General features: G+C 35.3%; 1 protein-coding gene across 2 annotated transcripts; it reads right to left on the reverse strand.

The window, feature by feature from the left end:
• Nucleotides 1-277: 277 nt before the first annotated feature.
• On the reverse strand, nucleotides 278-23507 carry p4ha1a (prolyl 4-hydroxylase, alpha polypeptide I a). 2 transcript variants are annotated; one of them, XM_084134991.1, is made up of 15 exons: nucleotides 23373-23507; nucleotides 14175-14282; nucleotides 13898-13994; nucleotides 12628-12779; nucleotides 11589-11726; nucleotides 11233-11484; nucleotides 10049-10242; nucleotides 9060-9236; nucleotides 4885-4955; nucleotides 3302-3401; nucleotides 3163-3216; nucleotides 2998-3063; nucleotides 2819-2887; nucleotides 1479-1575; nucleotides 278-418 (listed from the first exon to the last, which is right to left on the reverse strand). In XM_084134991.1, the coding sequence occupies exons 2-15, from the start codon at nucleotides 14257-14259 to the stop codon at nucleotides 348-350; spliced, it is 1623 nt and encodes a 540-aa protein (XP_083991117.1). In that variant the 5' UTR covers nucleotides 14260-14282; nucleotides 23373-23507; the 3' UTR covers nucleotides 278-347. The 2 variants fall into 2 exon arrangements, with proteins under 2 accessions (XP_083991117.1, XP_083991116.1); XM_084134990.1 differs by lacking the exon at nucleotides 4885-4955 and adding an exon at nucleotides 6127-6197.
• Nucleotides 23508-23858: the final 351 nt, after the last annotated feature.

Here is a 23858-nt window from a genome sequence, read left to right on the forward strand (position 1 = left end):
TCTGTCTGTCAGTCAGAATAAGTTTTGGAGATATGCTGTCACTTCAGTGCTGTGATTCGATGCCATTGTACAGCTCAATAGCTAAAGGCCTGTTGTAATGGAGAGTTGTCAGAAATAGCTGCTTCCTTTCAATTGACTTGACCATAGTGTGCAATGATAAAAGGCACTAACAGAGGTAACGTAACCCAAAGGCAGGCTCACACTCTTTCATTACAAATAATGTGATGGGTCACAAGTAGGCTGCTGTCAACACAGTAGACATGAACAGCAGGGAGGATGCTGTGTTTTCCAAGTCTGTTCAGAGTCCAGGAGGAGGAGTGCATGAGGAAGACGAGTGAAGGCTTTGATCAATCTGTCTCTTTCAGGCTGCATGGTCTCCTGAATTCCTGACCTCTCTCGTGGATCCATTTATTTGACACTAACGGATAGGCAATGAGAGATTGAAAGTGTGAAATTTGTCAAAAAAAGTTGATATGTGTCAATATATTTATAACCATGCCTTCAGAAAAGTAACAGGGTTGAGAGTTTAGAAAAGTTTAGGAAGCTTTAGATGGTTGATAGTTTGATTTGACACTATGAACAATTTGCTCAGGTGCATAAATTATTAAAAAACGGAATTTAATTTAATACATTATTTAACAAGGGAATTCAAGACTTTTAAATTATGTATTTACGTCAACTACAATGTGCTTAAATTCTAGAACAGCAAGAATTACTAGTAAAATAAAAGTAAAGAGTTCTCCTAATCTGACATTAATAAATATTTGAAATGTAATGCTGATGGTAACATAGTTGACAATTTTCCACAATAATACATTATAGTAACACAATTATTAAAAAAAGGTTATTAAAAAAGAGAAGACTTTTATTTGTGCTTACTTGCCGAAAGAATGAAGATGTCATTAAGTGTTTTTATTTATTTATGGAATACTACATTATTTTAACAATGGATAATTATGATGGTAACAGGATTGACATAACCAACTTCAAGACTTTTAAATGGATTATATCAACTAATATGTGCTTATTTGTTAATACAGCATAAAATACTCATGAAGAAGGTAAAAAGCTAGATAGTTTAATCTAGTTGCTCAAGTGCATAAATGATTAGAAAAATAATTTAATGCTGACAGTAACAAATTACCATTTAAGATTGTAACAAACCTAACACAATAAAATATTAGTTAATAAAAGTTATTAAAAAGAGAACATTTTTATTTGTCTTCACTTCCTGAAAGGATAATGAAGTAATTAAAAAAAAAAATTATACAATAGAATTGTACAAAAGAATAATACAATATTATAATAAGCAATAATTATGATGGTAACTGGGTTGACAACGCAACACGATTTTTAAATGATGGATTATGTCAAATAAAATGTGCTTATTTGCTAATACTGCAGGAAATACAGGCAATCCTCATAAAGAAAGAAAAATTCAAATAAAGCTGATAATGCATTGTGTCTGAGACACTCACCCCACTTGTTTCCCACCAGTACTGGACAAGCTGCATGTCTCGTGCTGTAATCTCCCTCTCCGCTGGGAAAGAGATTATACCAGAATACAGCTGTACCCTAAACACAGACACAATAATGTTAAGTGATAATTCTTAATAGAAAAGGCAGTTGTACCTATAACCTGTAATACTGTCTATTTGAACAAATAAAGCAACACCCATGACACCTTTTCTGTACCTGTTTCAATGGCTTGGTGTTTTGACAGTATATACTGTGAAACAGCAGAGCTGTGTCAAACCGTACAGTTTAGTTACCTACGGTTACCGAGTTATGTAATTTGATTGAGACATCAAATTATCCTAAATAGTAGGATACTACATGGTCATCCCTAGTGAAAAAGAAGTGTGCTTAATTGTACTGAATGTGCACTTGTAGTGTACTTGAACTCTTAAAAGTATACTTAAAAAACTGCACTTGCAGATAATATAATATTAATGAAAAAAGGCCACTAAAGTGAACTTAAAGAAAGTACACTTTAATGACCATTTCTTAACACACTTAAGTAAACTTTTAAAAATTGCACTTTGCAATAGTCAAATTAAAAGTTTTATATTTAATAATCTTTTGTTGTGCTTTAAAGAAGTAAACTTATGTTGATGTGTTGACACATAGTAAAGCATGCCAAGTACTTGATTATAATTTTACAATTTAACTGTAGTATGTATTTTGATATTACATTTAAACTTAATTTATCATAAATTAAAATTAAATTATAAATATTTAAATAAAAAAATTAATAGAAATGACATTAAAGTATATTAAAGTTTACCATAAATGCTGGTACGTTCAACAGAACTACTGTCACGTTTTGCCTTTGTTTCGTTTTCATATTGGACTTTCCGTTACCCGTTTCCTGTGTTCCTTTGTTCCTGTCAGTTATTATTTGCCATGGACACTAATTTAACGATCACACCTGTTGAGTCTTTGAGTCAATCATCACTGTGGTATTTAAGTTCCTCATTTCTCTTCAGTTCCTTGTCACCCTGTGGTGACATTAACCACATTACCACAATAGAAGTAACATATTACATATAAAGATGCACCCAAGTCCTATAAGTGGGTCAAAAAAATAAAAAAGACTCTTAGGTTGCATTTAATATAAATTGAAACTATAATATTTTCATTTAAATGTAAATAACATGCAATTAGGTATCCAAAAATATTAAAGTTCACACTTATGTATATTCTTTAATTTCTGTAATAAGTACTCATTTTAAAAGCATGTTAAACGTGTACATCTTTTTCACAAGGGCAGATAATATAAATCATTTTGGCACAGAGTGTCTCAAACAAGCAGCACCTTCATTGGCTTTACTGCAGCTCCAACTTCTGGAAAGACAGTGGCGCCCCCTGCTGATACATCACTCATCTGCAACAAAGTGGATGTTTTACAGGGAATTTTATACCAAGTGATAGCAATAGCAGAGCCAACCCTGACAGGACAGTCACAACAACAGTAGTCAATCAAATCCTACTCACATAGAAAAGCCAGGTTGCTATACGATTCCCTGTGCCCAGCTCTTTAAAAGCATCTGGTTCATCTTTCTAGAAGAAAAAGCATATTAAAATGGTACATATTGTATATAACTTGCATGCTTTGCAACATCAAATACTTAGCGTACGATTAAAGAGCTTTGTATTTACCCGTCCAAAGTCAAAGTGGGGCTCATATTGTCCTCCAACACCGTAATTCGCCACCTAAGAAGAGAGAAAAGTTGTCAATTGAAAGAAACAGAACTGAACTATTCTCAGTCTCCTGCATTAAAGGCCTCATGAACACGACCTGTAGTTCCTCTGCTGTTTTGACATCGAGGCCTGTGATGTCTTCTATGCGCTGATTTATGTGATCCACAACCGGATGCTCATAGGCCGCCAACCACGCGCTGACAGAAAAGACAATTAATAACATATTGGCTCGATATTCCCACTGAGAACCATTTGCAACAGTATAACGTTTTTTTTCTTTCTGTTTTTACATGAAAACGAATATAATGCGAGTTGTCCAGTGTAAAGCTGCAACGAAGTAATGCAATGTTTATTATAAGATATTAGTATGTGATATGCAATTTTAGTATTGTTAATATGCAGAATGCAGGGGAAAAAAGTAATTAGAATGAAACTAGATTTAGAGTAGCGTTTGCCCATGCAAAACTTATGGATGCTTGTTTATAAATAAAAAAATAAATAAAAAGGTACTTGCTAAATTTTATCACACAAATCTGACTTTTTCCTAGAATTGTGAGATAGCTTGCAATTGCGAGGTATAAACTCACAATTGCGAGAAAATAAATCAGAATTGTGAGATAAAATGTCACAATTACTTTTTTTATTTATTTTGTGGTGGAAACAAGCTTCCATAAAAACTCGCCACCACTAAGCATGTCAAAAGTGGCCACCCTTCAAATTAGGTTAGATTAGGAGATATATGATATATTCATGAACTTGTTTATCAGTCTGTGAGTTATTAGCCTCAGTGTTTAGCTGATGTTTTGAAGTGTGTGAGCGGTGGCTAGGGTTACTCAAACACTTTAAATTATTTACAAAGGCAGCATGACTTTAAATAATAACCTGTCAAGTAGAATTCTCTATAATGAGAGGCACCCATGCAGTCCGTAGTCTCTTTTCATCAGATATGCAACTATCATGTGTTTTCTCAATTAATATAACGGCATGTTGTATGAAATAAAATATAACACATTAAGATAATATGAAGACAAATAAAAGACCATCATGATCCCTGAAGTATGGAAGCTTGTTTCTGCCAAATAATAAAAACATTTTATCTCACAATTTAAACTTTATTTCTCGCAATTGCAAGTTTATATTTCACAATTCTGAGAAAAATAGCCAAAATTGAAAGTTATAAACTCGCAACAGTGGGAAATAAAGTCAGAATTGCGAGATATAAACTTGTTTATAACTCGCAATTCTGACTTTTTTTCTTAGAATTGTGAGATAAAAGTCCCAATTACCCTTTTGATTTTTTATTCTGTGGCGGAAACAAGTGTGTAATTTCTATATTTCCCAAGAAAAATAAACTCACTCATTCATTTACTCGCTCGAATAATGAATATCGATTTGGACCCCAATGACTTACATTGCATGGAAAAAACTCTACAGAACGTCATACAGATTTGGAAGTAAATGATGACAGAACACTTATTTTTGGCGAACTATCCCTTAAATGCTTTTTAGATCCTAGACATTATTTTGTGCTTTTTGTACATGTGAATCAAGATAAATATGTCTGTCTCTGCAGCCTGGTCACACTATTCACTGTTTTATAGACTGAGGTCCACAACGAGGATTCTGGGTAAAGAGAGAAAGGGGGAGCAGACACTCTGCGCTTTATCTTTGACCCCTTACCTCTTGGAGACTCTGTACTGGGCGGTGGTGAGTTTGCCAGTTTGAGGGTCATGCACGGTGGCACGCCTGAGCTAAAGAGCCGGCACAGAGAAAAAGAGAGGAAATAGAAGAGAAAGGTGAAAGGTGCTGTTGACACACAGCTTAAACTGAACTACACCAACTTCTGACTTGGACTGCATGGGTGGTTTGTTTATGTGACATGGTGTGCAGTTTCTGCCTGAGTCGAACTGCCACAGGTCAAATTTATAAGACTAGGGTGTTCACTGATTACGTACCTCTTGTGTGTAAAGAAGATGTGGAAGAGTAACAATCCCAAAAGCAAAACAAACAGGGATATCTATTTATTATGCATGGTATAAACGCAAACTTGTAGGGCTGGTGGATGGTGTGATGGGATGAACTGTGCTACAGAACTATTGTGTCACTTTATACATAGTGAAAGCACTATGCTCACAAGGCTGCATTTATTTAATCAAAAATACAGAAATATTATAACAGGTTTATGTCATTTATTCCTGTGATAACAGCTGCATTTTTAGCATCATAACTCCAGTCTTCAGTGTCACATGATTCTTCAGAAATCCATTTAATATGCTGATGCGATGCTCAATTATAATTGGTTCTCAACTATTAATAATGGTTCTTATTATTATCAATGCTGACAAATCGTTTTTGCTGCTTAATATTTTTAATAAATCTTTTCAGGATTCTTTGATAATTAGAAAATTCAAAGTAACACACTAACCCCCAAACGTCTGAATGGCGGTGCTTCCAAAATATTCGTCAGCACAACTGTTTTCAACATTAATAATAATAATAATAAAAAGACACAAGAAATGTAAATAATAAGAATGTTTCTTAAGCACCAAATCATGTGACACTAAAGACTGAAGTAATGACTCGATAACCAAATAGAAAAGAGTTATTTTAAATGGTTAGAATATTTCAAAAATAAAACTGTTTGTAGTTTTGCTTGAATAAATGCAGCCGTAATTAGCATAAGAGACTTCTTTCAAAAACATGAATAAATCTTAATTATTCCAAACTTTTGACTTACTTTTGTTGTTTTACTTGTTACAAACGTATATAATATATATGTGTATGAATGACTTCGGTCCACCCACCCATAATAAGCATGTGACAAATATCCCCTTTGTCTGGGCTCTTGTTAAAGTTGCTTTTCCAGCATGCAGTAGGGGGAACTGGTGTGTTGGCAGTTCTACAGGCCAACAGAAGCCTTACCTTTTACTGATGCGATACTGAGCCGTCTCTAGCACACCAGTAATGGGGTTGGAGATAGTGGCTCGGCGCAGCTGTTGAGCCAACCGGCCAAGAGGACACAAGTTACACAGCAGCTGTAGTCTTATAGGCTGACCACATGAACTTGAGCGCAGGCCTTCTGACTTTATATGAGCCCTTGATTAAACTCTGGACTAATAAAATGAACCACATTACAATACTCTAAGAAGTTTTATCATAATACAAATACTCCAAATATAGGAGGCTTTATATGCTTATTTATATGCTCTTCAAGTATTACCAAAGAAGTGAAAATGCCTGAATTTTGGTTTATGCTTTACAGTTGTCTTTCACTTTAAATTGGAACCTACTAACATGGATAAGGCATCACATAAAAGCAAGGGTTTTTGCTACAGAGTGTCATTGCAGATATACTCTATTCACAGGCATATTTGTCATTGTTACTGAATGTGTCAGATAACGGGAAGGTTACGCAGATAAAACGAGTTGTGATAGGCTGTTCTCATTATGGTAGCTGCCATTAAAGTTCAACCACCATTGTGTAGAAAAATCGCTTATTACCACTGATATGACTGGTGTTTTTATCTCATTCGAGGGGACATCATTTTAAACATGTTTGTCAAAAGTATTATCATTATAGATGAAATTTTGTTACAGTGGAAAAAAATGATTGTACACCTTTAAATAATTTCCGGAATTAATGTATATTTAATGTAATGGTAAATGCTATTTCAAGTATATTTTGGTAACGGTTTACAATAAGGTCTCATTTGTTAATAGATACAACTTTTAATCTTAAAAATGTATTATTAAAGGGGTCATGAACGGCATTTTTTTTTTTTTTCCAGAAGTTCACTTATAATATTAGTATGATTTTTGGACATAATTTAGAAATAAAAGGCATTTTTGCTACCCTGATTTTAGCCCTCTGATTTGAACGCTCTGTTTGAAGGGGCGTGTCTGCTGTGTGACCTCTATTGGCTAACATCTTTGTATATGAAATAAGTATTACATTTGGAACTCTCTAAATTTTTACTATTACTGCTGTCGAGATTAACTAATCGTGAAAAGTGTTGATTATAGCATTATATTTAGATCTACTCCCGTCATATGAAAGGTTGCAGTGATGCGCATTATAGCCGATGACAAACATGTCTGTTGAGCGCATGAATGCAGTGATCTTGTCATTGCAACTCGATTTCTGCACTCTCACGAATGCTGTCATCATAACTAACAGTGCAAACACAATGTAAATAAGAGATTTAAGATGAAATAAGAGATTTCATTGTACAGTTTAGACAGCGTCAATATTATATAATTTAAAATGGGAGTTTTGGCGAGAGTTTAGAACTCAGCCACTGATAAACTCGCTGTGTGATTGACAGCTCCAGAGATTATAAAGGGTGGGTTATGTGATCGCTTTCTGTATACAATTTAATCACAAATTAAATAACAGATTATTTTCATGCTACTAAGAGAAACAATGTGAAGTAGACCGTTTAATCACTGGCTTGATTTACTGATGCATAAACAGCATGATTTTAATGATTATGAGACAATAAAGAACTGTACATGAATGTACATGAATCATTATATTTCAGAAATCACTGATCACAGATTAGGCATTAGAATTAACACTGTTTGCAAAGCCAGCTGCGAAATTGCGACTGATTTACAAAAGAATCCATAGTGAAATAAATATCCATCCAACAAATAATGCTATTGAGATATTCACATAGTTGAAAATAAATAACCACTTTCCTAGCATTAGGATCCTTTGGAAAGTAATGCTATTTTGTCCAGTGATCCGGTATCTCTTTTCTCTTTCTCGTCTCACTAACGTGCCAGTGGGCGGGGCCAAAGACGCTACGATGTAGAAGTAGGCACTGATTTAATTCTGCAGACGCGGAATTACTTCATAATATGACAAAATCCGTAACTTGTGGTTTGAGCTTGGTTTCAATAAAAAACTAATAAGGAAGATTTGAGTTCTGAAACTTACAGGATGTTTTTAATAGTACAATGACCTCTTGCATGTCACAAGATCAAGAACAATTGATGATTTCTCAATTCATGACCCCTTTAAATGTTTAAATTAGCATTAACTAAGTTGTATAAACGCTGTACAAGTATTGTTCATCGTTAGTTTAAATTAACTAATGTAGTTAACTAATGTTAACCAAAGAAACCTTACAGTAAAGTGTAACCAATATTTTTACACACACACACATATTCTTGAACCGATGCAACTTATCAGGTTTTTTATTTTTATTTCTCTCAACAATGCAATTTTGTCCTGGTGTGATGTTTTTTCCAGAAAATGCAGTGCATGGCCAAAAGGAAGTGGACACCTGAACACCACATCCATATTCTTGATGAACATTTAATTTAAAAACAAATAAGGTAAACAGAAGTTCAACTCTACTTGCTTGATGCGCGAGAACAAACCTCATTGGTTTCCTCACATTAAGCAAGCATGTCTGAGCTTCCAATTACTGTCCAATGTTTTATGTGCTCCATGTATGTGCGTTGATCAATGTTAATATGTAAAGCAAAGGCTAAATTAAATTGGTTCATCATAAAAAGCGACCGTGTCTTTTCAGAAGACTTGTATTTTCAATTCATATAAATCCTTTATAATGTCTTTATGAACTTTTTGATGCATGAAAGTCTGGGTTGTGAGGACTTTCAATGGATGGACAAAATGATCAGAGAAGAATTAATTTTTGTTCCTAAGATGAACAAAAGTCAACATGAGGTTGAGGTCAACGTGAGTAAATTATGACAGAATTAGAATTTTTGGGTGAAGGGACCATCACAGAAATTACTGGACTAGGGGTGTTGTTAATGGCATTTTGCCCATTAATAGTATACATATTTATAAACATTTTAATGTGTATAAAAGTTGAACTCACCCTCGGTTTGGCCAGTTCCTTGACCTTCTCCATTTCTTTTTCTGTTATAATTTCATGGTAACGAATGATACGTGGACGGTCCCATTCGTCCTCTTGTTTCACCGGGCCGAGCATGTAAAACGGATGTCTGTTATTGTTGTAGTAACGGCAGAACAAACGGCTCTGTCTGCGAGGAGTCTGTAAGGATGAGATCATGTATATATTATGTACATTTAATTTATATCTTGTGCAAGACAAATAAATTAGTTAGTGGTTCATGTTCTCTCACAGCATGAGAAGTAAGTTTCAGTGTGCTGAACCAAGCACTGCCATAGCAAAACCCATTCACTGACTCCCAAAAGCTGCATAGCAGAGCATGTGGGTGTTTTTAATGAGTTTTATATGCAATATGCTTTCAGCTGTGGTGAACTGAACAGACAAAAACAGATTTGTGCCATGGCCACATTACACACCATGGTTGTGCATAAATAATTAAAAGTCCTGTCTTTAGTATTACTTACCTCAAATACAGAAACCACTATAAATAAACATACTAGGTTACATCAACACAGTAAAAAACAGCTGAAACTGGCTGAAAGAGAAGACTGGTCCCACATTGGTCCCACTTTATATTAGGTGTCTTTAATTACTATGTACTTATGTAAAAAAATATATAGTAGGTACAACATACATATTGTGTTCATGTTGTATTGCAAAACACTTACTGCTATTGAGGTGGGATATGGTTTTAAGGGTAAGGGGTAAGAGAAGTGTTATTACATGCAGTTTTTTTAAATAAGTGCAATATAAAACATGTATTTACACAATAAGTGCATTGTATTCAATTAATTATTAAAATTGTATTACATAGTAGTTAAAGACACTTAATATAAAGTGAGTGTGACATATTAAATGACTGTCATCAGCTAATGCATCAGTGTTTCATGCTCAACGTGACATTCCAGTGAATATTTATATTAATATAGCAGTTACAGTATATTAATAATCACCATTCTGAGTCCTTCTCCTCTACATAGCTTCTCATATTTCCTCTTCTCAGGGAGATATTCCATCTTCCCAACCTCCTTTTCTTGCTCTTTCTTACTCTCTTCCTTGGGGCTCTGCTCCTTCTCAGCCTTATTCTGTTTGGCTAGCTGGTAGTCAAAATACTTCAGGTTCCCAAGTGCTCGCTGGTGCTCAGGATCTAGACAGCAGAGATAAATGTTAAACATTTTGTAATAGTTTAGAAAACTGATAAATACCTCAAATGGCTCAGAAATAATATTTCAACTCGCAGATCATGATATGATATTCTGGTCTCCTTTCTTCAATGGCATGTGAAAAGTATGTGTAAATATTGCATTGTAGGCCACGTCCACATTAATCCTAAAAATGTATATTTTTCTCAACATTTTGGCCCTCACACTGAGACAGCATTTTTGTCCAGCAGAAACTGAGCTTTTTGAAGACGCTCTCCCAAGTAGATAAATTTGAAAACGCTTTCTGCAATAATATTTTTTCTGCGTTGTAGTGTGGACTATGGAAGCTTGTTTTCACCATAAGAATAAAAAAGGTAATTGCAACTTTTTATCTCACAATTCACTTTTTTTCCCCCACGAATTGTGAGATAAACAGACAATTGCGAGTTATAAAGTCTGAAATGTGAGATACAAACTTGCAGCTGTGAGAAATAAAGTCAGAATTGCGAGATATAAACTCATTTCTCCTTTTTCTCAGTTGAGAGTTTATATCTTCTTATTCTGACTTTATTTCTCTTAACTGATTTTTCCCCCCTCAGAATTGTCAGATATAAACTCGGAATTGCTTCCATTGTGACATGTGACACATACTGTACCCATATTTACCTATGGTTGTATTGGCATTTACTTTCTAGTGTTGCTAAAGATAAATGGACGCACCACAGAGTAGTGGTATATTGTTCTAAAAAAAATTATCATGCCAGAAGAATATTATTATACATGTTCTCTCTGCACCATCTCATCTCAGTACGCATGCAGGGCAATGTGATTTAAAACATATTCAGATGTTTCAGTGTGGGCAAGCAACTTCTGGAAATATCCTTAAGATCTTAAAGATCCTAGTGTGGCCAGAGAGTGTTTTGAAATGAAAACGCCATTTTCAAATACATCCAGATGAATGTGGACATAGCCATAGTCTTGTAGAGCAGACTAACCCACAGTGAGCAGTCTCTTGGTATATTCCAGAGCTCTCTCCAGCTCCCCCTGCTGGTAGACGGAGTAGCTGAGGTAGTCCAGCACGGTCACAATGTCAACACTGGATTCTTCTCCTTCATCCAGTTGCTTGAGTGCCTGGACCATCCATAGCTCTGTGTGGTAGTAGTCTGCATCGGAGTAGGCGATTTTTCCTAGCTCAAAACAGTCCTCTACCGTCAGGGTGTTTTTAAATGGCAAGCCTGTGGTAACACCTGCAAGAACACGTGCAATGAGATGTCATGCAAATGCAAAAAATTCATATCTGAAGTATGGTTGGAAAATATTTAGTCTGATCTTTCATGTAGGTCACACTCACCAGGCAGGTTTCCAGACGAGATGGTCTGTGTGTCCAGTTGATAGGTGTCCTGCAGTCGGAGGAGAGCTTTGGCTGCACCGTTCTGGTCTTCATCATTAGGGAAATACTGACGCTGTATGGTCAGGTTTGAGATAAAGCCTAGAAGAAAATGCGGTTATCTTTTCATAAGAAAAAATATATCTAGAAGAAGAACATCTGTTTTTTTTTGGTTTTTTTACAACTGCTAGGACACATTTCTCAATACTTAAGTCACGTTTTCTTTTTCAACTCCTCACACAGTTCTCCTAACTTTTAGCTTGGCACAGCAATAATTTCACATCTAAAATGCACTAAAACTAGCAAAACACTTCATACATGTCTCAAATCAAGCCATTCTTTCATAACAATAGCAAAGGTTTTCAACAAACAAACACACTTTGTCACTCATAAAACAGTGACTTACACACTAACAACAGGTAGCACTATACAGTGTTTTATTTTGTACATTTTCTTTACAAAACAAGAATGACACTTTTTAGCGTTTATAATTCACTGCAGTCAATTTTACATAGTCTATATTACATGGTTTACATTAAAGTATAAAATATTGGACCTGAATTTTCCCTAAGTTTCTTTTGTACAGATGGTAATGTATCTGAACACCTACACAGCTGTTAGTCTTTCAGTCTCATCTAATATCTTTGACAGCATTTCATTTTTTAGATTTGGAATATATTTCTATGTGGCATTACTGAAGAAATGTAGAAAATTGCTGGGGGTTTTTTCAGTTTTGTATCATGTTAGGTTTTGACCTTAAGTTAACATTTTGTAAAGAGTATAAAACGTGCAAACTGGCCTGTAGGTACTTTATTAAGATAAAATAATGTTATTTGAAAAGCGTTGAATGCATTTTGTGCCAAAGCAATGTTAAACGATCCACAGTTTAGCCCATATAGACTGATCACTGTGTAAAGGGTTTTAAAAAAGTGACCTAAGAATTGAGAAATGGGTCCTAGCGATTGTGAAAAACTGTCATGGGTTAAATTACAGTGATACTGACCATCAGACATGTCCTTGAGCACTAGGTCTTCCACTTCACCCCACTCTGTGTTTAGTCTCTTCATGAGTTTAAAGGCATTGACAGGGTGACCCAAAAACCCCTCTGGGTCCTGTGTGGCTGTGGATGTTAAAACATCAAGCTTCTCAGCCCACCTGACAACACACACACACAGTGTCAGATTCAGAGTGGCTTTATTGTTAGACAACACAGATGAAATAAACTAAATAAACATTTAGATTAAGTAAGAATTAAGTAAGTAAGTAAGAATTAACTAAATTAAAGTAAGAATTAAATAGGAACTTATTTAAGGACAAGATAAGAGTACATAAACACACAGGACTACATGCGTGCAAAAGTGTGATGCATAATGCTATGATCACAATCCTAGATAAATATCTACTGCTTTACATAAAATATGCCTACTGTGAATATCTGCTCCACACTAAGAGTGATGTAAAATTGTGTAATATGATATCAGACACGGTTAATGGAGAAGGAGATGAACCACAGAAAAATTAATATGAGAAATCATAAAGCTTAATAAGGCGATTGGCAACTATAGGAAAAGATGTCCCACCTTTCAATTAAAAATATCGATCATCTTATTGGCAAAAGCATCATCTAGTCGTTTCACTCAAGATCACACACGTGCACTGACCGGATCAGAGTGAAAATACTGTTTAGGTTTTAGCTAAGAAGATAAGTTTATTATATCATTAGAGGTGTAAATCATACGTTTTATCATTCTATGATCTGATACCTGATACCTCAAAACATAGCACAATACAATTATGATTTGATTAGACTCAGAGGCCTGCGGTTAAGATATAGATATTACGATATTATGGTCCTTTTTTGCACAACCAGTTATTTTTATTTACTCACAACACAAATGCAACCAAATAGCTTTTTAAATAAATAGAACAATAAATAATGAAAAAAGATGTGGCAAACAAGAGAGTGTCAAAATAAAGGTGCATCTTAAAAATCTATATTGATTTTTTTACGTGTCGCATTGATACATCAAATTGTTAGTTAGTCATTTGTTTGATGCATTGATCCATACTGATGTATCATTACAAATATACTAAATATTGTCAGATTTTATTGACATACATAATTGGAATCAATGGAATGTAATCTTTGAAGATTTTGAAGATTTTGAAGATTTCTGTCATGTCCCATTCATAAATCTGTTACTGCCAATTCAAACTGATGAGTTATGTGTGTTGTATGGCTCCGGTTGATACTGTTAATAGATATTACTCACTGTTTCACTTGCTCCAGTTTGCTTTCCTCTGCTTTGATGTAGTCTTTCAGTGACGTCACCAGGTCTTTTTCTGTGAACAGCAGATCTGTCATGTGACCTGCAAACACAGGTTAAACCGAGCATCAGTGATTAAGAGAATGACCTGTCTAGTTTTCCATACCTGTCAGTTGCATGGTAAATGTTTATGAACACATGGGTTTAAAGGAATTGGTTGCCTGTTAGAACCTGTAGGAGCATTTCAATAAAAAATTTATAAAAAGTTGATAAGGTTGCATACCGATGGAAGTGAAGAAGTCATTGTGAGCAGAGGAAAACTTTAGCAGAGAGATGAGTAAAATACAGCACACACTCATAACTCCCATCTTTATCCTGTTCCACACACTGCCTAAAAGAGAGAAAATGAGATTTACATTATAAACTGTTACATAGCGCTCTGAAATGCTTGATTCTGATTGGTCAATCGTGTCATTGAGTGGGAGAGCCCAATATTTTGTATAATGACTGCAAAACTGTATATTTGACTGTGGCAGGGTTATTATTGTTAACTAAAACGAAGTTAGAAATTGAAATAAAAAGTAAAATAACACTGCAGTTTTCTTTTTATAAGTAGAGTATAGATTAATCCTTAGTAAAGTTACGGAAGTTATTTAGTCAAGATGTATATGGATCCAATATACGTTACACATGTGTTTTCTTTCTCAACTGTTTACGTTTACTTAGACAACCAACAATGTTTACAAGGACATTTTGACATCATTTTGTGTGTATTTGTCCGTTCAAGCGCAAGACACGAAAGACAACTCAATTCAGTATTCATGCACTATATGTACAGTATGTATATGTATAGCACAGAAAACAATGTGCGAGTGCAGAATTGAGTTCACTTTCATGTCTTCTTGCACTTGAATGGTTAAAAACTACATTAAAATGCGCGCACAGGAATCAATAAGCGAAATCGAAATTTTTCATTTTAAAACAAGTATCTAATTCCAGAATTGGAATCGATTTTCAATTCCCAACCCCAGTAAAGTGTAACGTTATATACAATTTACAACTTCAGCTTGTAACTATCAATAACAGCAAACTGACAAAACTGCAATCTTGTATGCTTTCTGATTTTCTGCACTCTACACTGTTTTTGAAAATTCTGCTGAGTTTTCACCAAAATAATGTTATCTGGCTGACTAACACAGACAAGGTTTGGTCGAATTTGCATAAATGACTTGTTTCTTGATACAAGACAAACAAATCAATCAGTAATGTTTTGCATCATATGCCATCACGTTCCAGCAGAAGTGTGTGTTTATGAATTCTTGGACATGTATAATTTTACCTTGTTACATTTGTCTCTCTTTTTTTTTAAAGTTTTTTTAGTTCAAATATTTTGTAAAAAACTTTTGAAGAACCTTAAAAGAACAGCCTTGATAAAGTACTGCCTACTACACATTGAGCAAACTACATTTAAAAGGGAATATGTCACATAACCAGAATATCTACCACATTTACAGCTCAAATAACAAATCCCTATGGAAGAAGGTGTGGAAGTGGAGTTGTTAATGCAAACCCCATGGCCTAGATGGGAACATTAAGTCTGAATGAAGAGTCACAATTATTTTCTTGTGCCAGTAAAGTCAAATATACACACAACATACCAGAAATAGAGTAAATCAGGAACTGACAAAGAAAATCTATTGAGCTCAACAAAATATTATCACAAAAAAAGGAAGTCTATAACCCATGTGTATGTTGCGGAAGCATTCATTAAATGGACAGTCCAACCAAAAATTAAAGTTCATGTCATTTGAAACCTGTATGCATTTCTTTCTTCTGCAGAACATAAAGATATTGTAAAAAATGTTGGGAACCAAACAAAATTGACTTCATTGACTACATCTACAAATTCTGTCATCATTTACTCACCCTCAAGTTGTTTCAAACCTGAATGAATTTCTTTCTTCTGCTGAACACAAATGAAGATATTTTGAAGTATGTCGGTAACAGTATTTTTTTCTCCGTACTATGGAAGTCAATGGGGTCCATCAACTGTTTGGTTACCCATATTCTTCAAAATATCTTCTTTTGTGTTCAACTGAAGAAAGAAATTCATACAGGGGTAAACACTTGAGGGTGAGTAAATGATGACAGAACTATTCCTTTAATATACTGCATTATATTAATTTTGCACAATGTTGTCACCCCAAAAATGTGATGCCTTCTTTACCGCTGTTTTCGAATCTGTGCATGACAGCGTCATCTGTGTACGTCACATTCAAACGTACACTTTGGTCAAAGTGGTATAGATGCGTTTAAATGTTTTCATACCAACCAATTAAAATCAGCATATGCCACATATTTTACTACAATAACTCTTATTCGCATCAATTTGATCAAAGTATTGCATTTACATGAGATAAAGTTCAAATATTGCCTAAATCTCATTATAATGGTACATGTAAACTTAGACATTGTTTGGAGAAAAACTTATCTTTTTTGTGTTGCACAGAAGAAAGGTTTGGGAAAAAACATCAAATGATGACAGAACTTTTTGGGTGAACTATCCCTTTAATGAACTTCCCAATGTATTTCAGCAGTGAGGCGTAAAGGAACTTGAGGCACGACGAGTTGTTCTGTGCCAGACAGATAGTCCACTCAACACCCCGCTGGCACTGTGAAAGAGGACAGGGCTGCCAGCAGCTTGACGGCATTCAGTCAGCCTGTACCTTCAATTTAGAAATAGGGCAGAACAGCAAGCAGATTGCACAATCTTCTTCCTTCACTGCCATTTTTTTTTTGGAAAGCTGCTGCATTCACCATGTCTTAATATGTCTAAATAGGCCTAATATACTAGGCCTATGCATGTTATCCATCTTAAATAATAATGCAAGTTTTAGAATTAGTGCATCCCAAATCAAGTGCACAGACAATAGCATGCAAAGGAATTCTGTAACAGAGGAGAGGAGGCAGTTCAGTTTAAGCAGAGATCAACAATGACGATTGTTTTCCTACTTCAGATCGGCTGGTAGTTCAGGTTTTTACTTACCCTGCCACAAAAAAATATTTTTTTTTAATATAGGCTATATAATGATGGAAAGATGTGTATGATGGAAAGATGGATTTTGTTGATTCTGATTTTATTGATTGGTAACAGCCCTTTAGTGTCTTATAACTCTAACTGAATTTATAGATATAATTTAAGAATTTGTATACATTTAATAAGGTTAGGGGAAAAAATGCCCATAATAAGGGTAAAAATGCCCTGGATATCAGTTTAAGGGAGAGGATATCACAAATATGCTGATTTAAATAAACTGACAAAACACTATTGAGAACATTGCTTCAGAATAAATTAAACGTATCCTTTTTTTTTATTTATTCTGGAGTCACCTAAAGTCAAAGTCAAGTCACCTTTATTATACAGCGCCTTTTACAGTACAGATTGTTTCAAAGCAGCTTTACAGTGATAACAGGAAAATAATGCAACAAAGTTTGTTTCTAGAAGAAAATAGTGTCATAGTCCAGCTTAAGTAAGTTCAGTTATGGTTCATTTTTGTTGTAAAAAAAAACAAAAAAAACAATTAATTTAGTTTATATGAAGAGTTCAGATGCAAAAGCCTCTAAGTGCCATCTGAAATTTTCTTCTTGAATTATCATTTTTATCAAGCTTATTTAAGTTCAGTAATTTCACTTAAATAGCAATGAAAATGACCTATTAATTGCCATTTAAGTGAAACTACTGAACTTAAATATACAAGCTTGATAAAAATGATCATTCTAGAAGAAAATTTCAGATGGTACTTAGAGGCTTTTGCATCTGAACTATATATATATATATATATATATATATATATATATATATACACACACTCACCTAAAGGATTATTAGGAACACCTGTTCAATTTCTCATTAATGCAATTATCTAATCAACCAATCACATGGCAGTTGCTTCAATGCATTTAGGGGTGTGGTCCTGGTCAAGACAATCTCCTGAACTCCAAACTGAATGTCAGAATGGGAAAGAAAGGTGATTTAAGCAATTTTGAGCGTGGCATGGTTGTTGGTGCCAGACGGTTACTGGGATTTTCACGCACAACCATTTCTAGGGTTTACAAAGAATGGTGTGAAAAGGGAAAAACATCCAGTATGCGGCAGTCCTGTGGGCGAAAATGCCTTGTTGATGCTAGAGGTCAGAGGAGAATGGGCCGACTGATTCAAGCTGATACAGGGTTTTTCCTGGGTCAAAATTGGTCTTCGGTGGTGGCTGACCGACATGGTCATCCACACACAGCAAAGAGTACCCTAGTACCCACATGATCCGCAAGCCCAATATTGACAATAAATGTTAAATTTAAAATAAATACAAAGAAACAGTTTGTGATTTTTTTTTTAGGTAATTTACTACACATTGTCATAGGCCTATACATACTGTGGATTATTAAGGCTAAAATTACTAAACACTCTTGCTAAATGAGGTAAGCACACTTACTTTCTCATTTCAGATTAGGGGTGGGAATCTCTAGGCACCTCACGATTCGATTCAATTACGATTCAGAGGGTAATGATTATCGATTATTAACGATTTATTTTATTTTTTTACTTACTTGGTACTTTTAAAGCAAAGTATTTATGATGACCCATAACGAACTTACTTCCATCTTCCTATATTAATTTTACTAATAAAACAAATGGCAGTGATTTGAACATTGCAAAGAACCAACAGGAAAATAAATGTGTGCCTGTACTAGCAGCGTACTTGTAGTAAATTAATACAATCTTCAGCATATTCTGAATCTCTAGCATTTAATAATAGACTTCTAACCAACATCCTCCTGTTATTTCCAATGAGCAATATAATCCTTCAGACAAAAAAACAAAACAAAAACATTTTGCTGTAGCAAAATCACAAACAGTTTTTGTTCAAAAATATAGAATTATGTACCAGCAGCTCTCATATAATGCTTGTGGACTTACGCATATTCTGCATAATTAGTAACATACTAAGCCTCTTATGCACAACTAAATAATAAAGAGTTATGACTTGAAATGTTTGCTGTATACCACAATCAAAAACAGCTTATACAAAAAAAGTGAAAGAACATCTGCAGAGAGCACAGTCAAAATGTAACTTTTTGTGACTGGCATTGCACATATTGCAGGGTAGTAGGGCCTACAACGTACGTATAACAGATCGGTTTACAGTATATTGATGTGAAAACTAAATAGGCTACTGAAAGCAGCTTTCATACAAAAAATACTAAATAGGTAACAATGAAATTGCCAATTTTCCATACGCTAGCTTTTAACGAAGAGGGTGGCGTTTGAATTTGGCGCTCAGCCATCATGCGTCTGTTAAGTGTGCGAGTCTGTCATGTGCGCGCCACAGACTGCAGGCGCACTGCACGTCCGCTAGAGTTCCGCCTTTTGCGTTCCGTCAATATAACATTTTAGATTAGAACAGATTAGATTTTTTGACATTTGTGAATCGATTCAGAATCGTCCACGTCCGCATCGCGATGCATCTAAGAATCGATTTTTTCTCCCACCCATATTTCAGATGTGCATGTTCTTCTCAGTAATGATTTGTTTCTACATATTGTTTCATTATAATGAATCGGCTCAAAGGAGTCATTGGGTCGCGAATCGGACTTTAGCGGACGTGTTGTGTGGGAATCCTGGCTGTTAGGACATCACGAAAGATTTGTCAACACACACACAAAAAAACCCACTTCAAACTGTATAGATTTTTTTGTGATGTTTATTTAAAGTTATGTCAGCTACATGTGCGGAATGCTTGTCACAAGTTGTAAGAGAAGACAAGGCAACTTTTTTTTTACTGCAATTCACACCCAGCGCTAATTCAGCAAAAATATTCTCCGAATGCACCACGTGAAACATGGATTCGGTCTTCCGACCTTTAGGATCAGTTGATTTTGATGCGAGGGAGAGAGCAAAGACAGAACTGTAGACGGAGAGTGCCCGCGTGGGGGTGGGGCGCTGTGATCGTTCTCTCCGTCACTCCGTCAGTAGCCCGCTTCACTCACAAAACCCAATTACAGATCAAATAAGGCTTTGGCGGGACAAAAAATCGTTTTGGCGGCCGCCAAAAAATTTTCAATGTAGGAAAAACCCTGTGATAGAAGAGCAACTTTGACTGAAATAACCACTCGTTACAACTGAGGTATGCAGCAAAGCATTTGTGAAGCCACAACACGCACAACCTTGAGGCGGATGGGCTACAACAGCAGAAGACCCCACCGGGTACCACTCATCTCCACTACAAATAGGAAAAAGAGGCTACAATTTGCACGAGCTCACCAAAATTGGACAGTTGAAGACTGGAAAAATGTTGCCTGGTCTGATGAGTCTCGATTTCTGTTGAGACATTCAGATGGTAGAGTCAGAATTTGGCGTAATCAGAATGAGAACATGGATCCATCATGCCTTGTTACCACTGTGCAGGCTGGTGGTGGTGGTGTAATGGTGTGGGCATTGTTTCTGACCATGTCCATCCCTTTATGACCACCATGCATGTACCCATCCTCTGATGGCTACTTCCAGCAGGATAATGCACCATGTCACAAAGCTCGAATCATTTCAAATTGGTTTCTTGAACATGACAATGAGTTCACTGTACTAAAATGGCCCCCACAGTCACCAGATCTCAACCCAATAGAGCATCTTTGGGATGTGGTGGAACGGGAGCTTCGTGCCCTGGATGTGCATCCCACAAATCTCCATTAACTGCAAGATGCTATCCTATCAATATGGGCCAACATTTCTAAAGAATGCTTTCAGCACCTTGTTGAATCAATGCCACGTAGAATTAAGGCAGTTCTGAAGGCGAAAGGGGGTCAAACACAGTATTAGTATGGTGTTCCTAATAATCCTTTAGGTGAGTGTGTGTGTGTATATATATATATATATATATATATATACACTGTATAGACGCTCTGGAGAAAACCGTGATGTAATCGTCCAGCTCAGTTCAGTTCTCATATAATGGTGTCAATGCAGGCAGATCAGTAATATTGTTAAATATTAAATGTCCCCAACTAAGCCAGCCAAAAGCCAAAGGCGACAACTAACTGATTTACGTCCAAATGAACACTTGCATGCAAAAGCAAAAGAGACAATTTTATTTCAGCAGTGAAGTGTATTTAGTGTGTAGTACATTTAGTGTGTAGTACAAGTATGTGAATTGGGATAAAGCCACTGTTGGATAACATGCCTCTTTTGAGTATTTGCTTTTTAGAAGTGATTTGAAAGCATGCTGAATTATTTTTCACAAGGAATCTTGAAACAGATGATTTCAAAACCATTTTATGGGGGATAATTATTAGTTGTGTTTGCTAAGCTAAGGCATTTGAACAAAACCCAAACCTTACATATAACTCATAGCATCATGGCTAAGTTTTATACGTGCAAACATCGCATTCATCAGTTTCAGTTTTTCCATTAAATTAACATGATCTCTATTCACTTTTGTTAATAAGTGGTTTGAACCATAATAGAGACTGCAGCAGGTTATTTAAGAACAGCCTTTTAGTAGGTTATTCATACAATGGATGTAAGGTTGGGTTGAGCAGCTCACTTTGTTCACATTGTCATTCTCATTTTACCTGTTTAAAAAGTCCCAAGAAAGAGAACACAGAACTAGAGACTAAAAGCTTTATCTGTCAGATTGTGAGAGAGTAAGAATATAGGCTTAAAAGAAAGTCAGTTTAGAACTAGGAGTCCAAAGTTATTAACCAATACAAGACAAAAAAAGCTGTTCCTCAATAAAAAACTGTGCTGACCGTCGCTTGCCTTGAACTTCACTTTCTGGTGTTAAAAACCTCAGAAAAGCTAAACAAAACTAATAAAAGGTTACTAATGCAATTCCCAGCAGTTTTCAAAAACTTGACCATCTGTTGGGGGCAAAAACAGCTGCTAAAACGAGCACTACAGGAATTTACACAAACACAAATAAGACCTGAAACCAGTAGCACACAAACCATTTTAGTGCCTGTTTAAAATGCGTTATCCTGATTCAAAAAGACAAGAATGTAATCAGAACATACTTGACTAAACCTTTGAGGAACTAGTGTTGACTTGTAGAGAAGGCTTGCCTAAAATCCTCCAGTGAATACACTAAAAAAGCAATAGCCTGGGGTCACGTCAGGGAAGCTTACTGAAGGTGGACACTCATAAGGACTACACCCCATGTAGTAAGGCCTTTTCCTAACAAAAATATTGTTTTAATTATTTACATTTTAAATGATTCTTTAAAATAAATTATGATACATATTCAATAAATTGTCCTTTAAACAATTCAAATTTTCAAATTTGAATTCCTCTTTTTTATGACAATAGTACTATTGTTGAAGTATCTCAACTAAACTATTGTTTCAATTTAAAATGATTAAATTTTGTCTTTACATTTGGATTATCAAACTGAACTGTACAGCTAACCATGCACAGTACTAAAAACGTTTTGCTGACATAAAATGTGGAGCTTCTTCATATAGTAACAGCTACATTATTAGTCAAAAATATTATGACTATCAATCTGACTTTTTAGGGTCAGATTTTAAGGGTCAATCAGATAGAAATACATTTTCAGTGTGCATAACATTAAAAAAAGTACAATGATGTAGTACATGATTTCATACGCCATGATAATACAATGGTATATGGTACCATGATACAACAAGAGTCCTTTTCTGTAAGTGTACTTGTGCAAATAGAATGGTCTTCTCTACTGTACAAAAGTAGTTAAATTATTATAATAGGTCACAACAGACGGATGACTGTTATTATTTCCATGTTTTACAGTAACCGGGATATTTGTAAAATGATGTGATGTGTATTGAGTGCCACGTCCCTTCCCCTCCCCCAGTACATGACCCAAACACTGTAACTTTACTATACTAACTTCTCACTTCACTGTACTTAACTAGTGCCTTTGTAAATGCGTCTTGTGTCTCTTTTTACCGCTGCAAATGATCTTTGACTGTCTTTAGCATGTTCATATTTTCAGAGCAGATCTACAGAGGCAAACCTCTAATTATAACGCCAATGGATTATATTAATCTAAATTTATGCTGGTGCTATGTTCTAATAAATAAGTACACACTTTATTACCATTCATGTTGCAATCAGCTAAGTTATTGATTGTAGGAATCTCTACAGTAGGAGAGGGATGGTTGTGATTTTATGAAGCATCGATTTATTAAATCAGAACGCAAAAGGGTTTTTCTGAGGGTCACCTGATCAAACCTACGCAGCAAAATCCCCGGAAAAATAGATATAGTAAAATGTCTTGAGAACCGGCGTTTTAATAGCTAGAAATGGCAGCAAGTTAACGTTACACTGAACGGGAAAACTATGGAAATATGCAGGGAAATTTCTAGAGTGTCTTGAGCATGTGCCTATGATAGAGAGTATGTTTACTGAAGCGGTTATGTTTACTGAAGCATAATAAGCAGGTCAACTTACTGTTCCTCTCTGGAATGAGTCGATAAAACCAAATCGAAAAATGTTGTTTGGTTAGCTTCTTTCCCTCTCACTCTTCAGCGGTTCGTTCGCAGCAGAAATGAGGAAAAATCTACAGAGGAAAAAGGATTGAGCTGCAGCGCCTTCTGCTGTTTATACAGGGCAAATAACAGTGTCACATAAAATCACACTCCTATTTTGGCATACGCATTTTTTCTAATTTTGTACTACTGTATATTCATGCATTACTTTTTATCCAAATTGATAAAGTAAATCTATCCTATCTACTTTGGACTTATGTTTTTAGTAGGTTTGAACTTGTAGGTGTTCTGTTTATGTTTTGTAGGTGACACTGTAGATATAAATATTTCACACACTACCAAGAGTGTTTCCCTTTAAGAAACTGAGTGGGTGGATGGCAGAATAGTTTTTCTTGGTGCGTTGTTCTGGCCATAGACTGTATAAAACAAGGTTCTGGCGCATAGAAAT

This window comes from Abramis brama, assembly GCF_963993115.1.
Source record: "Abramis brama genome assembly, chromosome: 14".
Lineage (NCBI taxonomy): Eukaryota > Metazoa > Chordata > Actinopteri > Cypriniformes > Leuciscidae > Abramis > Abramis brama.

Coding starts and splice junctions, on each gene's coding strand:
- p4ha1a (XM_084134991.1), bottom strand. CDS start 14,259: ATGGGAGTTATGAGTGTGTGCTGTATTTTACTCATCTCTCTGCTAAAG. Junction 3,402..4,884: donor CAGTACAGAGTCTCCAAGAG/GTAAGGGGTCAA, acceptor CTTTTCTGTCAG/CGCGTGGTTGGCGGCCTATG. Junction 1,576..2,818: donor CTGCAGTAAAGCCAATGAAG/GTGCTGCTTGTT, acceptor GTCTGTGTTTAG/GGTACAGCTGTATTCTGGTA.